The sequence below is a fragment of the Orbicella franksi genome, chromosome 8 (assembly GCF_964199315.1).
Source record: "Orbicella franksi chromosome 8, jaOrbFran1.1, whole genome shotgun sequence".
NCBI classification, from domain to species: Eukaryota; Metazoa; Cnidaria; class Anthozoa; order Scleractinia; family Merulinidae; genus Orbicella; species Orbicella franksi.
Genome location: NC_138152.1, coordinates 4,396,563 through 4,420,587, shown reverse-complemented (window position 1 = coordinate 4,420,587; position 24,025 = coordinate 4,396,563). Strand labels below are relative to the sequence as shown.

At 38.4% G+C, this 24,025-nt stretch overlaps 3 protein-coding genes across 3 annotated transcripts; 2 read left to right on the top strand and 1 right to left on the bottom strand.

Moving 5' to 3' along the window:
• Positions 1–7,857: 7,857 nt before the first annotated feature.
• LOC145495999 (EF-hand domain-containing protein 1-like) lies at positions 7,858–13,025 on the top strand. Its single transcript, XM_081475603.1, has 9 exons — positions 7,858–8,306; positions 8,404–8,762; positions 9,085–9,235; positions 9,765–9,977; positions 10,265–10,394; positions 10,596–10,816; positions 11,289–11,429; positions 11,654–12,093; positions 12,671–13,025. The coding sequence occupies exons 1-9, from the start codon at positions 8,262–8,264 to the stop codon at positions 12,675–12,677; spliced, it is 1,707 nt and encodes a 568-aa protein (XP_081331729.1). The 5' UTR covers positions 7,858–8,261; the 3' UTR covers positions 12,678–13,025.
• On the bottom strand, positions 12,716–15,308 carry LOC145496072 (large ribosomal subunit protein mL53-like). The gene is made up of 4 exons (XM_081475689.1): positions 15,167–15,308; positions 14,904–15,016; positions 13,738–13,859; positions 12,716–13,417 (listed from the first exon to the last, which is right to left on the bottom strand). Exons 1-3 carry the CDS (start codon positions 15,253–15,255, stop codon positions 13,759–13,761), a joined length of 303 nt encoding a protein of 100 aa, XP_081331815.1. The 5' UTR covers positions 15,256–15,308; the 3' UTR covers positions 12,716–13,417; positions 13,738–13,758.
• Positions 15,309–15,365: 57 nt separating this feature from the next.
• LOC145496018 (dual specificity protein kinase CLK2-like) lies at positions 15,366–22,992 on the top strand. Its single transcript, XM_081475627.1, has 13 exons — positions 15,366–15,700; positions 16,784–16,886; positions 17,282–17,342; positions 17,627–17,680; positions 17,965–18,030; positions 18,426–18,516; positions 18,789–18,864; positions 19,350–19,444; positions 19,628–19,757; positions 20,242–20,324; positions 20,964–21,043; positions 21,284–21,374; positions 22,025–22,992. Exons 1-13 carry the CDS (start codon positions 15,437–15,439, stop codon positions 22,199–22,201), a joined length of 1,371 nt encoding a protein of 456 aa, XP_081331753.1. The 5' UTR covers positions 15,366–15,436; the 3' UTR covers positions 22,202–22,992.
• The last annotated feature ends 1,033 nt before the right edge of the window (positions 22,993–24,025 follow it).

Below are 24,025 nucleotides of genomic sequence, written 5' to 3'. Positions count from 1 at the left end.
GGTTTTATTTAAAGATAGAAAAAGGCATGCAATCCAATGGTAAATAAAATTTTTGGTTCAATTCAATCTTGTAATTTTCATGATTCAATCCAATACCTGGAATATTGATTCAATCCAATATCTAAAATATTGATTCAATCCAGTACCTGGAATATTGATTCAATCCAGGGGATTCAATCCAATACCTAAAATATTGATCCAATCCAATACCTGGAATATTGATTCAATCCAATACCTCGAATATTGATGCAATCCAATACCTGGAATATTGATTCAATCCAATACCTCATATATTGATTCAATCCAATACCTCAAATATTGATGCAATCTTCCTGGGCCGAGCGCGGCCAACAAGAACGAGAGTAAGTGAGCACTAGAGAGCACTGAAAACATGGCGGGCGAAGGAGAACTAGATTTAGAAGTTGAGTTTCCTAAGTTTCTTGCAGACATCTTGGATAAAACGGAAATAATTTTTGAGAATTTTGACTCAGAAGTTGCAGAAGCGCACGCCGAAGTTCTTGTTCAAACCATTAGTCTGCTTAGGTAAATGAGACATTGCTACAACCGAGACACAAGGGACACGGAAAATTTAGATTCCATTGCTGCCGCTTTTGTAGATGTGCTCAGTGTGTTGCGTCGCAGAGCTATTACTCCGTCAACTGTTACTGCGGATTCCATTACGATAGAAAGCGAAAAAGGACGAAATCATGGAAGACCATTTCTTAAAATTCCTGTTGAGGTGCTCGAGGAACTTTGAGGACTAGGATTCATCTGGACAACGATAACAAAGATGATTGGAGTTTGGCGATGGACAATTCACAGAAGATTGACAGAGTATGGCTTAGAAGATATGAGGGGTTTCGACAGCTTACCTGATAAGGAACCGAAATCATTCAAGAGTATGGATATAATTTTAATTCATGGCAGGTTTCTTTAAGTCCACTTGTTAAGAGACTAATAGTTGCATGACCGTGACATGTTGTGTTACCCGAGTTAACAATTGACATGTAATACGAGATTTTGTATTTTGAGCCTTTTGTTTTGTTCTGTCGTATTATCGAGATCGTGTTGTAAGCATATATTCGCATACCGTCATCGCGAGGAGAATAAACGTACAAGTTGGAACCGTTTAAGTTACTTCGTTGTTTGTTTCGTTATTTTACCATTGTTACCGTCAACCGATTACAACACCATTGGGTTACGGGTTCAACGGAGGAGAATAAGAGAAAGGTTAGCAAAATTAGATCCCCAAAATACTGTCTTGAGATGGGGTGCGTAAATTCGCTTTGGCGATCCGATGGAAAATACTAATTCACGGCTGTATAGACGGATTTTCTCGGAGAATAACGTTTTTGAAATGTAGTGCCAACAATAAAGCAGAAACAGTTCTTGAATTGTTTCTGGGTGCCGTTAAGAGAGACGGAGAATTTTGGCCTTCGAGTACGAGTAGATCGTGGTGTTGAAAACGTTGGTGTGTGCGATACAGTAGAGCAGGTTAGAAGAGAGGAGAGGGGCAGCTTCACTGCAGGGCCATCAACACAACCAACGAATTGAAAGATTGTGGAGGGATGTTTCCGTTGTGCTTCCCACTTGTACTTTTACACTTTTTGTAGTATGGAATTGTCAGGCATCCTGGACACTGATAAATCAGTGCATCTTTCCACCTTACATTTATTTTTCAACCAAGGATAAACCTTGCTCTTTGCCAGTTCACTGAAGCTTTCAACCACCAAATGGTAAGAAGAGAAAAAAAAACTGGTTGCCATACCAAATGTGGCTTAATCATATAATGCAGCCTGAAAACCCCCTTTCAAAAGGAAAGTCATATGATTTTGAATACTATGGTGATGATCCTGATGGTCCAACTCCATTGGACAGTGATAACAATGTTGTAGTTGAAGAAATTGACCTGGGACAACTTGATTCAGTGCAGTCATTTGTATTGGAAAGGCTAGATCCCTTAAGATAATCAAGTCAAATGGGAGTAGACATCTTCCAAGAGGCTCTAGAACTAGTGACAGTTAAACTTGGGCAACTGACAATTGCATAATACTACATGTGTGTGGGCTGGGTAAAGGAGATTATGGCCGTTAAAGTATTTTTGCAACTCAATTCACAACAGAAAACCTCACCCTGTGTCAAGTAAATTATTTTCTCATCTTCCTTTTCATTGATATACAAAACTCAGAAACTGCTTGAATTACAGAATGCCTAACTTCTAGCAACACAACTAAACTGAAGAGAAATCAGGGCATTTGATAACTGCCATGTGCACTACTCTGCCTTGCAGATTTTTCAGGTACTTATCAAAACAGATGTTAAATTGTTGCAAAGTTAATTCGTTATCTTATTTTCAAAAGTACCCAGGACACAAGACTAACTTCTTGGTGCACTGGCGTAATGGCTACTAACAGGACTCATGTCACTAGCCAAAACTAACTTTGCACCAGCCAGCCTTTTTCATACACAGCTTCACTGACTTTTTTACAAGAGTGGTGGTCAATCTTGGACATTTCTTGTTGCATCTAAAATGTTAATAATAATCACTAAGAAAATTTCACTCCCACAAACACGAATCCTGCTTTTCTTGAATATGCTTATGTTCAATCTCTGATGTACTTTTATCAATGTTAGCATTTTCTTTTATCTCCCTTTAATAGTTAAATATTTATCATATGCTTATTAAGGCAATTATTTCCACGAGATCCACTCATAGTTTCCCTGTTTTCATTAGTTTCTATTCTCTTCAATCAGTTTTACTTTGTCACGATAATTCTCAATTTTGTTTTCATCCAGTACTCCATTCCATCATGATTGTCACAATGGCTAGTGAAAGTGCAAAAATCTACTATTCAAAACTGAAATGTATGGCTAGTTGGCAGTAGTGTTAGCCTTGAGCCCTGGGTACCCGATAATATTCACAACAAATTGGTGCCATGTTTATCATAGAATATCAAGAAAAACATCGTTTTTAGGAAAGAAGTACCACATGTGGGTTAAATAATACAAAACATGAGACAACAACATTGAAACACTTAAAACACATCCCAATGTTCAATGATTGCTGTCTTGTAAAATGTAAAGGTTCTTATTTCAAAAATAACTTAAAGCCAGGTTTACACAAGCAGTTTTTGTGAGAAACATGTTTGACTGTGCACACGGCACAGCAAAAAGTTTGTTTACAGTTCAAAGTTTAGTGTGCCAGTATTGATTGGACAGCAGAAATATGCACAATACCAAAGACCAATGTGGTAGCAAAATTTGCCACAGTTTATGTTATTTGCCACAAAAAGCTAGCACACACAGCTTTAAATAAACAAATATGTTTGTCACATAAAAATTAGTTAACTTACATCTACAAAAGCGGCAGTAATGGAATCTAAATTTTCCGTGTCCCTTATGTCTCGGTTGTAGCACTGCCTCATTTACCTAAGCAGACTAATGGTTTGAACAAGAACTTCGGCGTGCGCTTCTGCAACTTCTGAGTCAAATTCTCAAAAATTATTTCCGTTTTATCCAAGATGTCTGCAAGAAACTTAGGAAACTCAACTTCTAAATCTAGTTCTCCTTCGCCCGCCATGTTTTCAGTGCTCTCTAGCGCTCACTTACTCTCGTTCTTGTTGGCCGCGCTCGGCCCAGGAAGATTGCATCAATATTTGAGGTATTGGATTGAATCAATATATGAGGTATTGGATTGAATCAATATTCCAGGTATTGGATTGCATCAATATTCGAGGTATTGGATTGAATCAATATTCCAGGTATTGGATTGAATCAATATTCGAGGTATTGGATTGAATCAATATTCCAGGTATTGGATTGAATCAATATTTTAGGTATTGGATTGAATCAATATTCCAGGTATTGGATTGAATCAATATTTTAGGTATTGGATTGAATCAATATTCCAGGTATTGGATTGAATCAATATTTTAGGTATTGGATTGAATCAATATTCCAGGTATTGGATTGAATCATGAAAATTAAAAGATTGAATTGAACCAAAAATTTTATTTGCCATTGGATTGAATGCCTTTTTATATGTTTAAATAAAACCATTATTTAAAGGATTAAACATATATTGCAAGGATTGAATTTTGCTACAAACGGCTTGCCATAGTTGAGCAAATTACGCTAGAGTGACTACTGTGAGCAGAACGTTTTATTTAATTTAGGTGTGATATACCTTTATTCTTTTATAATATCAAGCCAACTGGGAGCAATCATGTCTTCATATCTTTCTCCGCTGTTCAACTATATGATATTTCGTATATTCACCTATTCACCATCAACGGGTATATTACGAACTCACAATGTGACCAGCTCCCAGTTGGCTTGATAGCTCAGTTGGTAGAGCACTGCACCGGTATCGCAGAGGTTATAGGTTCGAATCCTGTTCAAGCCTGAATTTTTTTCGGGCTTTAATTTTACAACTGCTTAAGTTGTGTGTATGAGTCCCCGACAGGAATCGAACCCATGACCTCCCGAACACCGGGCGGGCGCTCTATCCACTGAGCTACGAGAACTCATGGAGAGCAAGGCCATTTAACTGAGTTCATATATGATAGGTGTCTTGCATACTGCTAGGATCAACGCTATCGAAGTCATCGTGAGTAGTGATAAGTTAATAAAGATGGCGAATTTTAAGCTCGGTAATGAAATGTGAAGGTGAATTCCACGAGCGTGGAACAAAGAAAAATTCTGAGTCCCCGACAGGAATCGAATCCATGACCTCCCGAACACCGGGCGGGCGGGGGCCCTATCCACTATCTCCGCAGTTCAGATAAATAATATTTCATATATTCACTTGCATCAAAGGTAAACTGTCATAAAACAAGTCAGCATGGTAATAATAGGACGAACGTATGGATCGAAACACAAAAACTAAAAACACTAAAAAAGTTAAACACCTGATGATTTCAAACAATTTCCGTTTTTGAGATAAGTCTATACTTTTACAAGATGTGAGTTTGGAATACGATATTTCGCACTGGAATAAAACGAAACAAACCATTTCTATTTTAAGGAGATATAGCTGTTTTACAAAAAATTATAGGAATAACATGGATAATGTGAACGACAACGCAACCTGAGAATAAACAACATTTTAGGAGTTACGTCACGATTTTTAGAGACATTTTTAGGGTCGTAAAGAGTTGCCGTTAAATAGAATAAAACATTAAAATGATCGTGTTCTAGGATAGAAAATACTTAAGAGGCAAGAACAAATCAAAACGGAATGAGGATCGTTAAGGATGGCAAAGATTAACGAGGGCTGCAAATGACGAACTTGAAAAACTAGGCTAGTTTTTTCAAGATACGCAAATCGTGACGTAGCTCCTTTAAAGCAAGTCATGTCCTCGAGCTATCGTACTTAAGTTTTCTCATTAACTGTAAGGCCAACTCACGAAAATGTAGCCGAGAATTAGCTACTGATACTAACAACAATTTCAAAAACGAGAATTCACGCAAGCTTCGAGCCAACTAACGTTCAAATATAACTACATCTACCTGTTCATTAAAATTTAAATTCGTCGTAAATTAGGCGCTTATGTGGCTTTTTAAATGACCTCTTGTCATTCTCTGTAATTAACATGTCATTGTATCAAATTCGGGATTCTTATTTTCATTTAACATATTTTAGTTTTCCACTTTTACTTTTTATTTATTATTATCTTATAAACAATTTGATTTTTTTTTTGGATGTTTTTTCTTTAAAACTTAATTTTTTTTCTGTGATCCGATCCGTGATCTGGTCCGGTCCGGTCCGGTCCCCTCCGGTCCGGTCCGGTCCTGTCCGGTCCGGTCCGGTCCGGTCCGGTCCTGTCCGGTCCGGTCCGGTCCCCTCCGGTCCCGGTTTTGTCGACGCCGATATCGAACCGCTAAAAGGTTAAAATCTAAAAACTACTAAAACTAAAGGAAACTAGAGGAAAAGTTAACAACTAGCTCGAAAGGAATTCTCTCAAGAGAGAAAGAGGAAACACAAACTTGTCTGAAGAAAGCACATCGACGAAGATGTCCTCACTCTTGCTCTTGCAATGCAACGGCGACCGACGCTAAACTGGGTGTGTCATTTTACCCCTCTTTATATACCAACATTAAAATTCATTCCAGCTATGAGAAATATGCTTTGCACAAAAGGAATACATTACACGTGTGATTGTGTGCTTTGAATATACAGTATATACTATGAGAAAAGAGAAACTTGTCAGAAAGCTCGCACCTGAAAAGAATTTTATTCGGGTTTATTGCCAAGAGGGAATAGTTTAAGTGCAAAGCTGTTTTATTATGCATTGGCTTCGGGAAGCGAAGATCGAGTCTTCGTTACAAATATGCACGCGTGCCCGATCTCATCCACTAAAATTGAATTTGAATTTGAAATGTCATTCGAAAGTTCATGGTGTATGAAAACATAAAATAAATTGAACTGGAATGTTAAGCTAAAATGGAAACACAGGTTAAACTGAACAATAAAATGAATTTCTTTACGAAATTCGGAAAAAGTAAAAGTGAATTTTTTAATGGATACAAAGTGCAAATTTTCTGGTTTACAGATACTGTAATTTGTCAAATTGAGTGTAAATCAGCGCCAAAAGACCTAGTTACGAGTTTTAGTGCTACCGTGTTTTGCAGAACATGTTCGTGCAAGAGATGATACCAAGACATTCTTTTCAGTTTATTAATAATAACATGAAAATTCTCATAGCGCCATTTCCCAATGGTTCAATGACGCTTTACAAGAAATTAAATCTATAAACAAATACCTACTATAAAAAATTACGAAAATGTCAAAAACAGATACAAACTTAAAAAGATATATAATTAAAAACTTCAACTTAGAAATACTTGTTTAAAAAGCCGCGTTCTCAGTTTACTTTTAGAAATGTTCGTAGGAGACGGGTCTATAATATCTTTGGAAGTTTGTTCCACACAGTTGGAGCCGACATCGCACATGACCAGCCCTCGTAGCCTTTTAAATTGAAACTTGGCTTGCAAAGGAGGTTCTGAGTGGACGATCCAAGTGTTCTGGCTGGGTTGTAGGGCTTGGGCAGATCTACGATATACTGAGAACTGAGCTTCGCCACGAATGTCCTTAAAGGTAATGAGTGCAATTTTGAAGGTGATTCTTTGTTCTAGCGGAAGCCAATGAAGATTCTTGCGCAATGGAGTAAATGGTTATATTTTTTTAAGAGGCTGATAGGCCTGCCTGCACAATTGTGGACCGAGTTGAAGTCTCTTCAAGATAAATCAGATTTAGGTTGACTACATAATAAAGAGCTACAGTTGTCAACCTTAGACGTAACAAAGGCGTGGACGATAGTTTTTGTAGTCTCACAAGTTAAAAACTTCCGTATCCTTGAGATATTCCGAAGATGATAAAACGTGGATTTACAGACAGCTGTAACGTGCGATACCAAGGAGAGAGAGCCGTCAAAACAATACACCAGTGTTCCTAACAGTAGATGGACAGCTCACTATCTCATTTGTAATCTCCAGATTGCCAAACTGTGGTCGGGGAAAGAATCAGTAATTCCATTCTAGTCGCAGGGACCAAAGTTTGGTCCCTGCGACTAGTCGCACGAATTCAAACCAGTTTGAATTTTTGGGACAAAGTCCCTGCGACCCGTCCCTTCGTATAAACCCTTCAGGGAACTAGTTGCAGGGACTAGTTGCAGGGATTAGTCCCCTCGTGTGTGGCGACCTTAAGCGGATATTCCCCGGTGTTAGCTGGGAAATATTCAGTCACGCGACGCGTTTAGACCAATCGCGTGCGAGCGAAAATATTTCATGACGCATTCAGACGTCCAAGAGACCAATCGCGCGTGAGCGAAAATATTTGATGGATTACAGCCTGGATGGATTATAAACTCGGGTATTTGTCCGCGGACAATATCTCTTTTGAGAAGCGAACAGTTTTCGGAGAGCGCAGTTCGAGGGAAAATGTGAGCTTTGAGTAAACAATAAACTCCTCTGGCTCACGATTGACAGCGAAGTAGAAACTTATCCCCAGTCTTCTCTCTGTTGTTTTATTTGATAACTTTTTGCTATCCCATAACTCTTTTAGGGAGTCTGCTATCCCGTGAGATTTAGCGGGAGTGCGACTGTCCCTAAACAGAAACCATGACAACAAGTGCTGCCAAATAGCAACCACAGCGGCCATGATAGTCAGTGAAACATTTTGAACTTCAGCGAAAAGAACTCAACAAGACAACCCGTGCGAATTATTCTTTTTAAGCGAAGTAGAACTTTAAAATAAGAAAATGGCTCTTCCATTCCTCCCTGGAAATTCTTTTACCGATCCAACGGTAAGTAATCTTGTAGTTTCAGCGCGGTGTTTATGCTCATGATAAGCTCAAATTCACGTAAGAAATTTCTACAACAGTTAGCCTAATTTCCTTTCAGAAAGCTAAATTTCATCGACCTCAGACACTTGGATGGATGAATGGCTATTCTGTGCCGACAGCCCCCATTATAGGTATCGGTGGAGACCCGATACCTGTTAATAAACTAACACAGGAAGAACTAGACGAGCTAGCAAATCTCAAGCCGTCCTTGACATACGGACAAAAGGTTCAGGCACCACCAGAAGATTTTGTTCCTGCTCATGTTGCTTTTGACAAGAAGGTTTTACTTTTCTTCGCGTATTTCAAGCAAACTGTGCATGAATCATCAAACGAATATTACAGAGTTCGTCCAGTCAAAGTTTATTACTATTTGGAAGATGATTCTATCGCAGTGGTTGAACCAGTTGTCAACAACAGGTAGTTATCGAGACTTGAATGTTACATAGAATTTAATTTGTACTGCCATGTCTGGAGTAACCAGTCCTTAAAATTTCTTGTCATACAGGGCCCCACAAGCTGCTAAAGCTTTAAATTTTACCTTGTGATTGATTGATTGATTGATTGATTGATTGATTGATTGATTGATTAATTAAATATAACTTATTTGGTTACCTGTTATACATTGTATAATTCTTCTGCTCTTACACGTACCTATATATACCCTATAAATGATAATGTTATCTCAAGTACTGTAGGTGTATTGCCTTATATCTTATTCAGAACTCTATTTTCCTTCTAGTGGAATTCCTCAAGGGAAACTCATAAAGCGACAGCGTCTACCCAAGAATGATCTTGGTGAATACTGGCATTGGAAAGACCTTAACCTTGGAATCAATGTTACATTTTATGGAAAAGTGTTTCACCTTTATGACTGTGATGCTTGGACAAAGGTACAAACAAATAATGTGTATATATCTCATGAGTCTTTCACACTGATTTACCAACCAACAATAACTACAACACTGGCCAGTTCCCTCTATGAGATGTGCCTGCAGGGAATCATGGTAGTTGAATTCATCAAAATAAACATCTGGTCCAAGATGATGAGCACAACTAACGTGATTCCCTGCAGGTGTGTCTTGTAGAGGGAACTGGCCATTTTCAGTTTTGCCACAATAACCAATGAGGAAAAATAAGGATTTGTATCTTATTGCAGTGGACCAAGACTTTTTGAGTTTCTATGTTTATTTCATGTCAGTCACTCTGGAGAAAGGAAAGACTGTCATGTCAAGTACGTAGGAAGTGGGTTGTACTGTAAAATACAGCCCAAAAAACTCATCAGTAACATTACACTTGGTTTAAATTGTGAGATATATCATATGCACATCCATACTCAACTCAAGTAACAACTGTAATAGATGTATTCACAAGTTAACTTCTACCTGAAGAACACTCATAATGTAGTCTTTTTGTATTTAGGAATACATGGCAAGTGAGGGAATAGAACTTAACCAACCTGCATTGCCAGAAACAGATCCTTACACTGAATCCCGCAAACAGCCTCTTCGAAGCTATAAGACACCTTCGTCATTTGACAAACTAAAACAGTTCCTGGAACTGGATAGAAAGGTCCTGAGGTTTTATTGTGTCTGGGACGACAGGGACAGTATGTTTGGGGAAATGAGGCCATGTGTAAGTGAAATTTAGTAACTGTAGTCTTTATCTTAATTCGTAACTTGTAATTTAAGTGTTTTTGAAGTTTATAGAGAATAAGCTCAACAGATCTACTCTTAAAATACATTGTTACTGAGTACGTGATAGTTTTCTTGAAGGATCTATATTGGAAAGATCACTTATTTGAAATATGAATATATTCCAGACAGTTCTCTCATGAAAAGATGTCAGGTCTCTCTCTATGTAATAATTAACTTGTGATTTTGTTCTTGTCTTCTCAACAATTTTTGAATTGCTCATTGCAGATCATCCATTACTATCTAGTAGATGACACAGTGGAGATAAGGGAAGTTCATACAGGGAATGATGGACGGGATCCTTTCCCTGTGCTGGTTTGCAGGCAGAGACTACCAAAAGACAGAACAAAAGTTGAATGTAAGTACTTTTTGTTCACTTTGAAAAGATTTCTTAGGAAATTAACAATCTTGAGTACTGCAAGCAAGGAGCAATGCAACAAGCACACTTACCTTTGCCTCATAAAACCCTACAGTGTGTGTAAATACAAGACAGTGGAAATAATTAAATATTCGTGAAGCTATACATGTAGGTTAACTTAGGTTACTCCATCTCTTTCAGCTTCTTTTCCTTCTTGTGTTTTGGAGTTATCTGATCATGAAATCAAAGACTGGTTCACACCCAGGGACTTTGTGGTTGGTGAAACTCTATTTATTTTGGGAAGAAGGTTCCTGCTCCATGATTGTGATGAGTTCACAAAAAATTACTTCAGGAAAACATTTGGTATTACTGACTTCAATCCGGTTGATGTGAAGGGACCTCCAAGAGAGCCTTTAGTTAAGGTAAGTGTTTGATAAAACTGCAACAGTAACTTAACTTGATTACCTGTCATAAGGAAGGAATAAGGGATTTGAACTAAAACATTCCACGCTTATGATGCAGTACCCTACCACAGAAGCCCTTTTTTGTCTCTGATTGCCTTACTCAGTTGAACTAATCACATGACTGTACATGCATCTCAGCAACTGACCAGTATTTGTGGCCTGAACCAATACCATGAACATGCCACGCAAAACATGATATGTTTTCTTAGGGACTTACTATATTATGTTAAAGGTTGGGATGTGTTAATCACTTCCTTGTGTCGTAGAGCTTTTTGGCTCAACAAGGATTCACAGCCTTGAGACATTTAACAGCTACTGGCCTTTTCTGTCCTTTACATCAAGAAATATCGGTAGTCTCTCTAAGCATTGGATCCTCAAGTCCTTAAAATTAACGAACTTACTTAACCCGTAGATACGATTTTTTTGCTAGGATGTTCCACCATACAATGGGTTTGGATCACTTCAAGACAGCTTGCAGTCCTGTCTATCACTGGTGCCACAACCTCCAAAGAAAGACTTCATTAAAATGTTGGAAAATGATCACAAAGTACTCAGATATGCTGCAACCATGGTAATTCAACATCTACTTAAGTTTTTGTTCTTGACTACTGATCTTAAGTCTGAGATTTGGACAGAACTCGGTGATTGGCCTACACATGTAACATTTCCCTATCTATTATTTTTAACTTGTAGCAAAAACTGTTAAATAATAAATTACAAGTTGCCCACACTTGAAAGAGAATTTATACTACACTGTAGTACATCCAGCTTAAATGCACAACTTATTTTCTTCAGGAAAGCTTCCGACCTGAGGACAAGAACAGACGTTTCATCATTTACTACCGCTTATCAGATGACATGCTGACAATCTATGAGCCTCCAGTGAGAAATGCAGGCATAATTGGTGGAAAATTCCTTGAACGCACTCATGCTACCAAGCCAGGATCATCTGTTGATAATCCTGAATTCTACACTCCGGCTGACTTCCAGATTGGAGCACTGATACAGATCTTCAAGCATCGCTTCAGAATAATTGATGCTGATGAGTATGTCCTGAAATACTTGGAATCACATGCACAGGTTTACCCCATCACCACCATCAATTCAATCAGAGAAAAACATGGCAGACCACCCACAACCACAGAGGAGCTGTTAGCATCTGTTCCACAGGGAGATACTGATCCCAACTTACAGAAGAGACAACCAAGTGGAATAAAGACAGAATACCAGAGAAGGTAACACTGATTGCTTCAATCTACAGTAATACCAGGTCATACTACGCTACAAATCAACCCACATTTTCGTATTGACTTTTTAGCATTTATTGATTAGTGTTTAGACATGGCAGTGTTCATTGGATTCTTGTTACGTGTCTACTTAGCAGTGTAGTGAACTTTTTTTCTTAACTGAAATGAACATTCTTTCTAAAGAAGCACATAAAAAGTTAGCTTTCCCAGGGTAGCTTGGTTAGCCACGTAACTCAGTTAGATGCGACACCCTCCTTCCACATAAACAGGCCTAACGTTGACCTTTTCTGTTGCCAGTAAATACAAAGTAGTTACTAACAACTACATGTCTATCAGTTTGTGAAACTTGCAATCAATCACTCATCAGCTAATAATAATGGAAAACGTTAAAACATGTGACTTGACAAGGCTTATATTTCTTCAACACGTCTAATCATGATTAGTGCCTGGTGAATTTATTGACACACAGTCAGTTTGGGTAACTAGGAAAACAGCTCCAAACATGTTTAAGTCATAACTTGCTGTCAGTTCCCTAACAACATCTTTTATTTCAATTTTGCTGCAGGTTTTGAGTGAGACCTACTTGAAGAAAGAACATACAAAAGACTGCTTTCAAGTTTAATTTTATAAGTTTATTTGTCTGTTGTAAACTCACTGTTTCACCATTTTAACCATGTCACTTCCCACAGAAAAAGATTGATCATAATAATTGCACATATTGTATATAAAATTACAAGAGGTTCTTAAGGATTTTTAGTAGCTTCATGTATAGAGTTAAATACAGTTAAGGCCTTCATTTGCTTGACTTTGACTTTAAAGTGGATTTTAAGTGGCATAATTCAGATACAACAAGTTGTTTATTTTGTTGTTCCAACCATGTGACTGTAAGAGAAAGGCGAAATAAAGTCATGATTGTTTTTGGAACCGCGGGCTGTCTTAGTCACATCAGGCCCAGCGTTGACTGTGTGACTCAGTTTCCAATTTTTCCCTTTGAACACAGCATCTTGTTTGAATATGATGTGAAATTACAAAATTATGAACATATTCAAGCTATCATGTATATGTTTATGAACAAAAGGTACTGTGATCTGCTACAAAAAGAAGTTCTTATTATGGTTCAACTGAGTCAGCTGTCAATTTCTCCATGCTTTCACACAGCTTTAGTTCACAAACTCTTTTCTTCTGTCTGCAAAAAAGTCCAAGATTCAGCAAAGACATGTCCATCCATGGCAAACTTGATGTGGTTGTAGAGCCATTCTTTCCTATCGCATATCTCCTTTATTGTCACATACAGAAATGATAAATCATAGACCTGTACAGAATGAACAAAGAGGGTTTTTGAGCACTTGTAGAGCAATTTGTTAACCAAAACCACATTTTTATTTTGAGAGTTAAAATCTAACATAATTTGGACATAAGCATTTTCAGCCTGCCTAGCAGGTGTTTCCAAAAGCATGCAAAGGGAACAAAACTGCAAGTGAGTGTGAAAAAATAAGGGGGAGGGGGTAGGGCAATCAATCCTCCCCACCCTAGGCACACTCGTTCACTTGCTTGCTTGATCTCCCCTCCCGGAAAATGGAAAGGGAATGTCTGTGATGCAGGCTAACATTTTTATTTCAAACACAGACCAACCTTGTCAACATGAAAGGTGATTCAACCACTGGCTTCCTTTTCTCTGCATTTCTTGTTAAAAATTGTTATCATGTCCATTAGTCTGAGACTACTTGTTTCCAGTGTGAGAGTATCTTTGTCATCTGTTCAGAGAGAAACCACACACGCTTAAGCCCGGTCATCAATAGCGATGCAAACATAAGCATAAGCCTAAACAAAGCTTATGCGCTGGTCAGGACAGCCACGACATAAGCATAAGCATAAGAATATTAAAACCTCACATTTTTCTCAGGACATATTGGCATAAGCATAAGCGAAAGACTTTCAGCCATGTTGTCACTGAACATAAGCATAAACATAAGGGGAATGCTTATGCTTATGTCACAGCCGTCCTCAGTAGCGCATAAGCTTCTTTTCATGTTTATGCTTATGCTTGCGTCACAAGTGAGGATTGGGCTTTAAACTTCAATACAAGACCTTAATTTCAGAGGCCTGTATTTCTGGGGGTAATTTTTTTTCTTGACAAAAGTGAGTTGAAATTTAGATGAGGCTTTCATATGTAGCCCTACATGCACCCTGCTGAAACAAGAGAGTAGAGTTTTGTGTAACAAAATAGGCCCTCTGCAGCTAAGCCATCATATGACCTACTAACTTTTCATAAAATTATGGGCTATAACTGAAAGAATGCCAGAAATGGAAAAGGCATGTCGAAAATATCAAATTGGCCAAGATTGAGGCCCCTGGCATTAAGAATGAGATAACATGTTTATGGCCAGTTTGAATTTTTAAAAAATTAAGATTTGTACGCAAAAAAAAAAAAAATTGTTGGAATGCAAGACATTACTCTCCAGCAACATTTTCCATAGGAACTCTCTAAATTTTCCGAACATTCAAACTGTTGTATAGCCTGCAATGCAAGCATATTTTGGGTACGTGAGTGCACATATTTTATTAGGCAGCCATCTTAGATTTGGTAACTATGGAGGATTGGGGCAAGGAAATATTTGCTGAGGGAGTAGGCATGAACAAGAGCATTCTTTAAGTTATAGCCCATAACAAATTTTTTTTTTAAAGCAAAAACGCTGTCATGTGACCTCAGCTGTAAAGGGCCTATTAGAAATCATGCAAAAAAAGTTAGATCTACAGAATCACTGGTATTCCATGCAATAAAAAAGAGTACAGCTTACTGAAAACAACTTCAACAACTGGCTCTGATCTATCATTCTTGAAATTTGATATGACTTGGCACTTAGGGTTAGAGTCGATCATCCTTCGGCATGAAACTCTCAGAAGAAAGTCCCTGTGAAAAGACATAGTCAATTTATAAACATACATACGTACATACATACATCATTTATAGCTCGCTTACAGTAAACAGGCTAACCTGAGTGCTATTCTGGCTTTTACATTCAAATAATAAGGCTGAGATCAATTTTTTATAGATTTTTACCTTGCTGTTGATGTGTTAGGGTCGAAAGGACAAAACGAGACAGTCACCCTCGCTACTTGCTTCAGAGAAGCACCTCTGATGAGCGCCATTTTGGCAACCTCGTTCCCAGGGCCCAGAGAGAGGACTCTGGGAACGAGGTCTCTTCTTACGAGCACGTGATGGAGGTGATTGATGACATCATAAGTAAACCTGTTTATCCGGTTTTCTTACTGCGATGAGTCGCTTTCGGCGCCATCTTTTCGAAGGATTGTGGAAGTCAGTGACTTTAAAATGCCAAGAAACGGTCGAAGAAAGCGTTCTCTCAGCTCCGGAGAGGGAAGTTTAGTTTCTTACTATTCGAAACATCGATGTATTGACAAAGAACATAGTCCTGTTTCTGACACTCGCCATTATAAACGTGGTAGTTCGACAGTTCGTTCTCGTGAGAGGAGACACAACCGTCATTTGTCAAGACATCGAAGCCGCAGTACTAGACGAAGTGATCGAAGGTTGAAGCGAGAGAAGTATCGCAATGTTCCCTCTGAGGTTTCCACGGTAAGAAACAATTTTCTCGATCTTTCGGGTCTGTCAATTTTACAATGAATTGATCTAAACACCAGAAAACGGTAAAGCTTACTTGTTTAGATCGTCAATGGGCGAAAAATATTTTAATTTATGGTTTTAGGCTAAAATACTTCAGTATATGTAGCTGCCAGTGATTTGTCTACCAGCCTTTCTTTATAACCGAAGGACATAGAGCTGTAGATATATTTCCAAAAGTAAAATGGTCCACGTTGTCGATTTCATTCGTACACGCGAAAATATGAATGAGTCACGTGCGAACAAAACAATTGGCTGTGAGAGAGATGGCTTGTACATATACGCAGCTTGGTTAGATGTCACAGTCAATCGGACGGTGTCAAAACTTTGGAATTGATCATTACATCAAAATTATAACATTTTTCGTGACATTCAAATTTGATGAAATGGACGACAATTTGAGAAAACCTAGGGAGAGGGTTGAGTTTGGTCACCTTTCTCAGATTTTGCTGTTTACATCTTTTGGTGCTGGGCGTCAGTTATGATGGTAGAAAAAAGTGCAATATGTAGTTTATGGTATAGTTTGCACTGTGATTGGATAAAGTGTACAGTTGTTTTCAAGCTTGTCATCTGGTAAGTAGATGCGCTTAGGGAATCGAAACAGTTTGTGGAGCTAGTTTTCTTCACGCCAGAGCAACTCTTACCCTTTTCTGATGCTGACCACATGCATCCAAAACATTTTATTAGTGTCCTTAACTTGACAAATTTCAAGATGGACATGCAGTCCATTTAGAATGATCCATATCTTTCTTGTACACTGTAGAATGGATTAAAACATACTGGCAGAGATACTCAGGGCGCTCAAGGTTACAAATGAAAAACATTTCTTAGGAGATAACTGTTTTTACAAATAAACTCATGTGCTTGCTGTATGTGTATATTTTGCTATTTTCTATATGTTTGAAAACGGGGTGGAACTCCGGACGTGAACATGCTGATGCAAATTATGATGGAATGAATTGCGGCCGTGCCCACCTGTGAAATATGTCTTTGAATGAATGAATCACACTTGTGAAATGGATACGCTGCCGGTAACAGAAGACAACTTGCGAGGATGATCCGAGTAGAGGCTTTTCAAGCGTCATGGACGATGAAGATGGTCACCTCATTTATCACCAGGGCGACTTGCTGCACTCCAGATGTACTAATTTTTCTTGTTTCGTACAGTAACTGGTAGATACTTGTTACTATTACATCATAATCCTTGGAACTTTTTCTGACATTATGTAAATGAATGGTTCAAAACTATACCATGCCATTGATCGAGTTTGTTATCACAATGGGAATCATTGTGAAAATTGCTATTTTCTGTAATGTCGTGACTTGTAGGTTAAAAGTCATTAAACATTAATGGGCTTCAACTAATCTCTGCAAAGCATTTTCTAAAATACTTCTTGTACCACTTGTATATCGAACTCAGACCTTTTATGTAAAATTTTACATTGACACATCATAACCTGTATTACACCCAATTGATCAATACAGAGATGTTCTTGTCTATAAGGTTTTAACTTTGCTATTTGGCTTGGGTTTCAGATGAGATTGGCACTCTGTTAGGGGAAGGAACATTCGGCAAAGTCCTTGATTGCCATGACAGGTAAGATTATCACTAAATAGTGCTATTTCCAGCTTTCAAATCCCTGCCTTGATGGACATTTGATTTCTCCAAACACTATTGATGCATGTATGCTGTATTGTCACAAAGACAAGTGTCAAGAACACAGAAAATTGTAGACAAATAATAGTGTTTCGATTAAAAACAAATCCCCAGAACAGACCTTATAAGAAATAAATGGTAATCACTAATAATAATAAGTATAGTTTCAAACTTAGGGCTGAAATTTTTGCACACATTCTTAATTAAAACATATCTCTTTACAGGAAAACCAATACATATGTTGCAGTGAAAGTGATAAAGAATGTTGAGAAATACAGGTTTGTACATGTAGCATTCCAAAATAGATTATTGAAATTCATACATGTGTAAGAAATGAAGTATTTATGAAATCAGGGCTTGAGAAAAGTGCTGTCCAGTCATCTGGGACAGGTAGATTTTCCTGTTGGGCAAGTAACTTTTTATTTTCAGTTGCCCGATGGGCAAGGGCCCAAGCAAATCACAAGAAGACTATACTCGTCGTGAGACTTGTGGAGGGCAGCAAAAATTGGAGAGCTGCTTGTCTGAAGCTGTGAAATGTGTATTCATTTTATTTTTTTCACAGGGAGGCTGCAAAGCTTGAAATTAAAGTACTAGAGAAGATCCAACAGAGAGACAGAAATGGAAGGAGGTCTGGATATAACTTGGTTGTTTTTTCTTGTGTCCTGCATGCAATTGTTTGCTGAGAGTTATTGACAGACTTCTAAGTTTTACAGGCTATGAGATTGGTGCCACTTTATTAACCTATCAAGCATGGATAGTAATTTATTGAAAAATAAAAGTGGTGGCCTTATGGGCTAGTGAGTGGAAATTGCTACCATGAAAACAACAGATCTTTGTGGACAACATAGCTAGAGCCTTTATATTGCATATACTGTAACTTATTAAGTCAGATTTCGTAGATGGTTTTAAAACAGTGTCTGTGAGATAAGCCAAGTTTTGTATGTAACTTTATTGTTCCAACGTATGAGTGAGATCAGTCAAGTTTTGTATGTAATAATTTATTTTGACATTTTTTTGTTGCAGCCTGTGTGTTGTGCTACTCGATTGGTTTAATCACCATGGACACATGTGCCTTGTGTTTGAGAAGATGGGCTTGAGTGTGTTTGACTTCATGGTAAGGACTTGTTCTTCTTCCTCTTGTAAACTACTGGTATGAACAGTCTTTCTTTTTTCTTGGTCTGTCAAGTGTGGCCCGAAAGAAAGCAGGAGATGAAAAGTGGTCACTCAAAGACAAGAAGGACAGACATTTTTTTTTTCTCTCACACTCAACACTGAGGAAAAGACGGGCCGTTTTGCAGTCTGCCCTTCTTGAACTTTTATCAGTGAGTTTTCAGATTGTAGACAATTCTGGCATCTCTGTAATAGTTCACCTCTTTACATTTTTAGAAGGACAACAACTATGAACCATATCCCCTGGAACAAGTCAGACATATTTCACATCAACTTGTTGTTGCAGTCAAATGTGAGTTATGCCTTGGCACATTTTTTCATCAAAGTCCATTCAATCCTCTAGACTGTAAATGTGTTGGAAAAAATGAGTCTTTGCTTGTTTGAATTAGAAATCTCCTACAGGGTGTAATAACATAAAATCTTGTTTTGAGCACTTGATTAGCATGTCTTCTTTCTGTATTCCGCATCTGCCGTCTTGTATACTGCAAAGCTTGGTAGCTCACTTGCTCAAGGGGTTGCACAAGAGTGGGAACAAAAGTTTGTTACCAGGTCTCTGAAAGTGGACTCAATGAAAATCTCACGCTATTTGTCTTTGCTACAACCCTGAAAAACTGCAGGCGTGGCTTTTTTCCTTTTCACTTCACAGTTCATGATGCAAAGTTATAGTAAGTAAGACTGACAGTGGTCTGTAGTTCATTCTAAAAATATGGGTGGCTTATTATTCTTGAGCAATCGGCTTTAGTTGTTTCGGTGATATGTATTATCGTTCATTTCCAGTTCTTCATGAGATGAAAATGAGCCACACGGATCTGAAACCAGAAAACATGCTGTTTGTGAATTCTGACTGCAATGTTACCTACAATGCAAGAATGGTTTGTATTTGAAAATTTGTTTTGTTGCAATCACTGACATCAAATTTAATTAGCTCTTTTAATTGGCAATAAAGGGCCACATGGTTCCTTAGACATTACCATCACTCCTCATTACAGTGTCATAATCATTAGTGTTCCTGTTAGACGTATGATTTTCTAAATGCTCTTCTGTTTTCCTGGCAGAAAAGAGATGAGAGAGAAGTGAAGAATTCTGAAATGCGGTTAATTGATTTTGGATCAGCAACATTCGATCATGAACACCACAGCACAGTAGTGTCAACAAGGCATTACCGAGCTCCTGAAGTCATTCTTGGTAAGTTATCAAAACTGTTTACACCAACTTCCACTTGATCCTGTGCCCTCATGGATAGTGTGCTCGTCTCTGGATTGGACAGTCCAGGTTTGAGCCCTGGCCAGGGACACTGTGTTGTGTTCTAGGGCAAAATATTTTAATCTCACAGTGCCTCTCCACTCAGGTGTATAAATGGGTACCAGCAAACTTAATGCTGGGGTAACCCTGCAATGAACTAGCATCTCATCCAGGGGGAACTAGAAATACTCCTAGTCATACTGGGATAATCTCTGGCCTGATGGGTCACTTGGCTTGTATGCAGACTTTTGTTAAAAAGGCAACAATAAAACAGTTCTGTCAACTATATTACTGTAGATTTATATTGCAAACGAGGTTCATTAAAGAGTTCGAGTACCATGGGTACTGTCTTTCATATTTTGCTTTAATAATTAAAGTCTAGGGCCTGCTGTTTCTAATCATGTAACTTGTATTATTTTACTCGCAGAGCTTGGTTGGTCTCAGCCATGCGACATGTGGAGTATTGGCTGTATCATGTTTGAACTCTATACCGGCTTTACTCTCTTTCAGGTAAAGTGTACATACGTTCCATTCTTCATTACGTTTTTTTTCCATTTATGGCTAAGTTTTTGACAAAGTGACTTGAAAAGCAATCCTGGTTGAATTGTATGGTGAAAAAGATTACATAAGTCATTGCATTACAAATTTAAATTTTAATCTTCCTGCACCTCATACATGAACTCAGGCGATCAAATGTATCTTGTGATTGCATTTTAATTTGCTGTCAATTGCAATATTGTGACAAACCAAAGAACCTCTGATGAAAACAAACAAACAAAAAGGGCTGAAATCCATCAATCGGAGTCAATCCATTGAATGGAAATGCATTACAATACAGTTCAGCCCTGCTATCTTAAACTGCCAAGGGAGTTAAATAAAAACTTGTTTTAAATAGTGGGGTTGGAGATAAAAGGTTGCTAATGTTTCTGACAAAATAAAATAATACCAAATGTGGTACACCTGGTACAGCTGTAATAGTACTTCTTTAGAGATCAAGTTGCAGACAAGATAGCCTGCAAGGGTGTAGCTGGCAATTCCTGTCATATAAGTCAGCATAGTCTTTTTCTGATGGCCTTGCCTTTAAAACATCAGCTACACTGCGTGCAGGCAAGATGTAATTCTGACAATAACATAAATTTGTGTTTTCAGACACATGAAAACAGAGAACATCTTGCAATGATGGAGAGAATACTGGGCCCTATACCATCACACATGGCTAAAAAATCAAGGTAGTAAAATGTCTACAATCGTGATTTGTTGAAACACATGTTGGTTTGTACTGTACTACAGCAATCAGTTGTCTGTCATACGCAACAAAAGCAGGTGTTTGATTTCTACAAATGTCAGTGTAATAAAGAGTAAGGGCTTTCTAAGGCGAGAAGAAGTTTTATGTTTTTTGGGGGGGTTGTTTTTTTTGTTTGTTTGGTTGTTTTTCTTTAACCTGAGATGATGTCTTGCATATTTTTTAGGAAAACGAAGTATTTTTACAAAGGTAAACTGGACTGGGATGAGAGGAGTTCAGCTGGACGATACGTAAGGGACAACTGCAAGGCACTCAAGGTAACTATTTATTTATTTATTTATTTATTTATTTATTTTTTGGTTGTGCACTGTTGATATTTGTTTCTTTGTTTTGGAAACGTGTTTGTACATGTGGTTTAGTTTTGAGCAGTCTATTTGCTGAGTTAGTTCTATTGGTTTGGTATCAGTAACTAAAAAACACGTTTTACCAGTTACTAAGGCTACTAGCTACTAAGGCTACCAGCTACTAAGGCTACCAGCAACTAAGGCTACCAGCTATTAAGGCTACCAGCTACTAAGGCTACCAGCTACTAAGGCTGCCAGCTACTAAGGTTGCCAGCTACTAAGGCTACCAGCTACTAAGGCGACCAGATACTAAGGTTGCCAGCTACTAAGGCTACCAGCTACTAAGGCTGCCAGCTACTAAGGCTACCAGCTACTAAGGCTACCAGCTACTAAGGTTGCCAGCTACTAAGGCTACCAGCTACTAAGGCTGCCAGCTACTAAGGCTACCAGCTACTAAGGTTGCCAGCTACTAAGGCTACCAGCTACTAAGGCGACCAGCTACTAAGGCTACCAGCTACTAAGGCTACCAGCTACTAAGGCTACCAGCTACTCAAATTCCTCCGGTGTAGTGTGGAGGGAGCCTAACGTTCAACGCCAAATGTAATTGTTTTTGTTTTTCATAGAAATACAAGCGTGGAGATGGAGAAAGCCACGAGCTCTTCTTCAATCTGGTACAGCACCTTTTGGAGTACGAGCCTGAACGACGTCTGACTGCAAAAGAAGCTTTAAGTCATCCATTTTTCTTTGGCATGATGTCACATTCATCAACAAATAGACACTCGCACAGCAAGAGTAGATGACTAGCCGCCAAAACATCGTGCTGTTTTGCGTCCACAATATTCTATTATGCTTTGCTTTTTATGGTTATTCTTTTGTCAGTTACAAGCTCAATTTAGACAGCAAAGCAGCTTTCCTTTCTTTCTATCGTCATCTCAACGTCGTCAACACTCGGGGTAACAAGTGCTGGCTTCGGAAAATCTTCGTAAAATCTTTGTGGCACTCGAAGAGTTTCCGCGTCTCGGTATCCAATCAAGATATAGAACAAGAATCCGCGAGTTCTCCAAAATCAGCAAATGAGCATGGCTCCATCAGAACACGTCATGTCTGAGGACTTGTCTGACAAAAATGCTTGTTACCTCGCCCACCCCCAACTGTTCATAAGTCAGACAAAATGCATAGTGCAAAATGCATAATACATGCATAGTGAGGCTTTATAGTGGAAGCACAGCCGTACACGTAAATGTTTGATTAATCTGCTAGTGATCTTGCCTCTTGACACAACTGCACCCAGAAATGAAATTGAATAAATCAGGCTTCTAAAGAAACTGATTAAATAAGTGAACATTGTTCTTTACGTCTTTTAGAGAGAAGTTAATTCGTTGACAAGGAGGTCACGCAAGTTGTTTCACTGATCGTATTATATATCATTAAAACAGCACTATCGCACTGAAAAGCTAAATGGAAGACGTATTAAAGTATTTTATACAAAGTTATTTTATGGATCAGCCATTGTACAGAATTACCATATGCTTGCATCTGTACAGAACATACTATCGTAGGAAAACAATAAATTATGAACTGTATATTATTTCCGCTGTGTTGGTGTATTTTACTGTAAATGGACTGATTAATGTAATTCCGTTAACAGAACAGTGTTGGAGCCTTTCATCTGCGACAACCTATCACCTACAGGGCGCTTTCCATTTCGACAAAATTTCTGGAAATTTCCTGTGGCGAATGGAACAGCATTTTCCAGAATTCGCGGAAAAGAGGACGGCCTTGCGAGGTTAACCGAAATTTTCGGAAATTCCTAACCGGGAATTTCAGTTCCATTTTACTTTCTTCCCCGAAATTCCAAAATTTTCGGTTGAATGGAGAGCGCCCAAGTGTTTCGCTAGATCATAAGTGACGGAGTCGGAATCGGAAAAGAATGGAAACTTCCGATTCTTCCGACTTCGATTCCGTCGAGCTTATGACTTCGCTTGCCGATTTTCGATAAAGCGTTCTTACGACTCCGACATATCCCAGAATCTTGACTTTATTTATTGGATGGTTACGATTTTTTATTAACTTTTTTCTTTATCAGTGTATTTCTTTGTCTGCGTTAAACTGATTTCTATGTAGAACTATCCTCAGTTACTGTAAATAGTGTCTTTTCTTGTCATAACGATATCCATTTTTTGAAAACCCGGTACCGGCCAGATCTACTGCAAAACCTATCAAACTGTGGGTTGGACTACATTTAAACAATTATGCTAGATTTCCTATTCCTGTCCCAAGAAGTGCCGTGCTCAACCCGACCGCTTTCGTCGCTTCAACGCTTTCGTCGCTGTTATGTCCGTTGAGGACATACATGGTCGGCATAAGCATAAAGTGCTCGCTTATACTTATGCTTGTGCTTATATGGCATGGCCCACTGAGCATAACATCGACATAAACATAGAAGAACTCAAGGTTTTGATATTCTTATGCTTATGCTTATCTCCGGCCTTCCCCACAGGCGCATCCTTCTTTTCATATTTATGCTTGTGCTTGCGTCGCAAGTGACGACCGGGCCTAACAGTCGACACACCTCACAAACTCGCTTCAGCGGCTATGTGCCTTTACCAGGAGGCCCTTTAGAG

Coding starts and splice junctions, on each gene's coding strand:
- LOC145495999 (XM_081475603.1), top strand. CDS start 8,262: ATGGCTCTTCCATTCCTCCCTGGAAATTCTTTTACCGATCCAACG. Junction 9,978..10,264: donor TTGGGGAAATGAGGCCATGT/GTAAGTGAAATT, acceptor TGCTCATTGCAG/ATCATCCATTACTATCTAGT. Junction 11,430..11,653: donor TCAGATATGCTGCAACCATG/GTAATTCAACAT, acceptor TATTTTCTTCAG/GAAAGCTTCCGACCTGAGGA.
- LOC145496072 (XM_081475689.1), bottom strand. CDS start 15,255: ATGGCGCTCATCAGAGGTGCTTCTCTGAAGCAAGTAGCGAGGGTGACT. Junction 15,017..15,166: donor CCTAACACATCAACAGCAAG/GTAAAAATCTAT, acceptor GTCTTTTCACAG/GGACTTTCTTCTGAGAGTTT. Junction 13,860..14,903: donor AGTTGTTGAAGTTGTTTTCA/GTAAGCTGTACT, acceptor CTCTCTGAACAG/ATGACAAAGATACTCTCACA.
- LOC145496018 (XM_081475627.1), top strand. CDS start 15,437: ATGCCAAGAAACGGTCGAAGAAAGCGTTCTCTCAGCTCCGGAGAGGGA. Junction 15,701..16,783: donor TTCCCTCTGAGGTTTCCACG/GTAAGAAACAAT, acceptor TGCCGGTAACAG/AAGACAACTTGCGAGGATGA. Junction 21,375..22,024: donor ACAACTGCAAGGCACTCAAG/GTAACTATTTAT, acceptor TGTTTTTCATAG/AAATACAAGCGTGGAGATGG.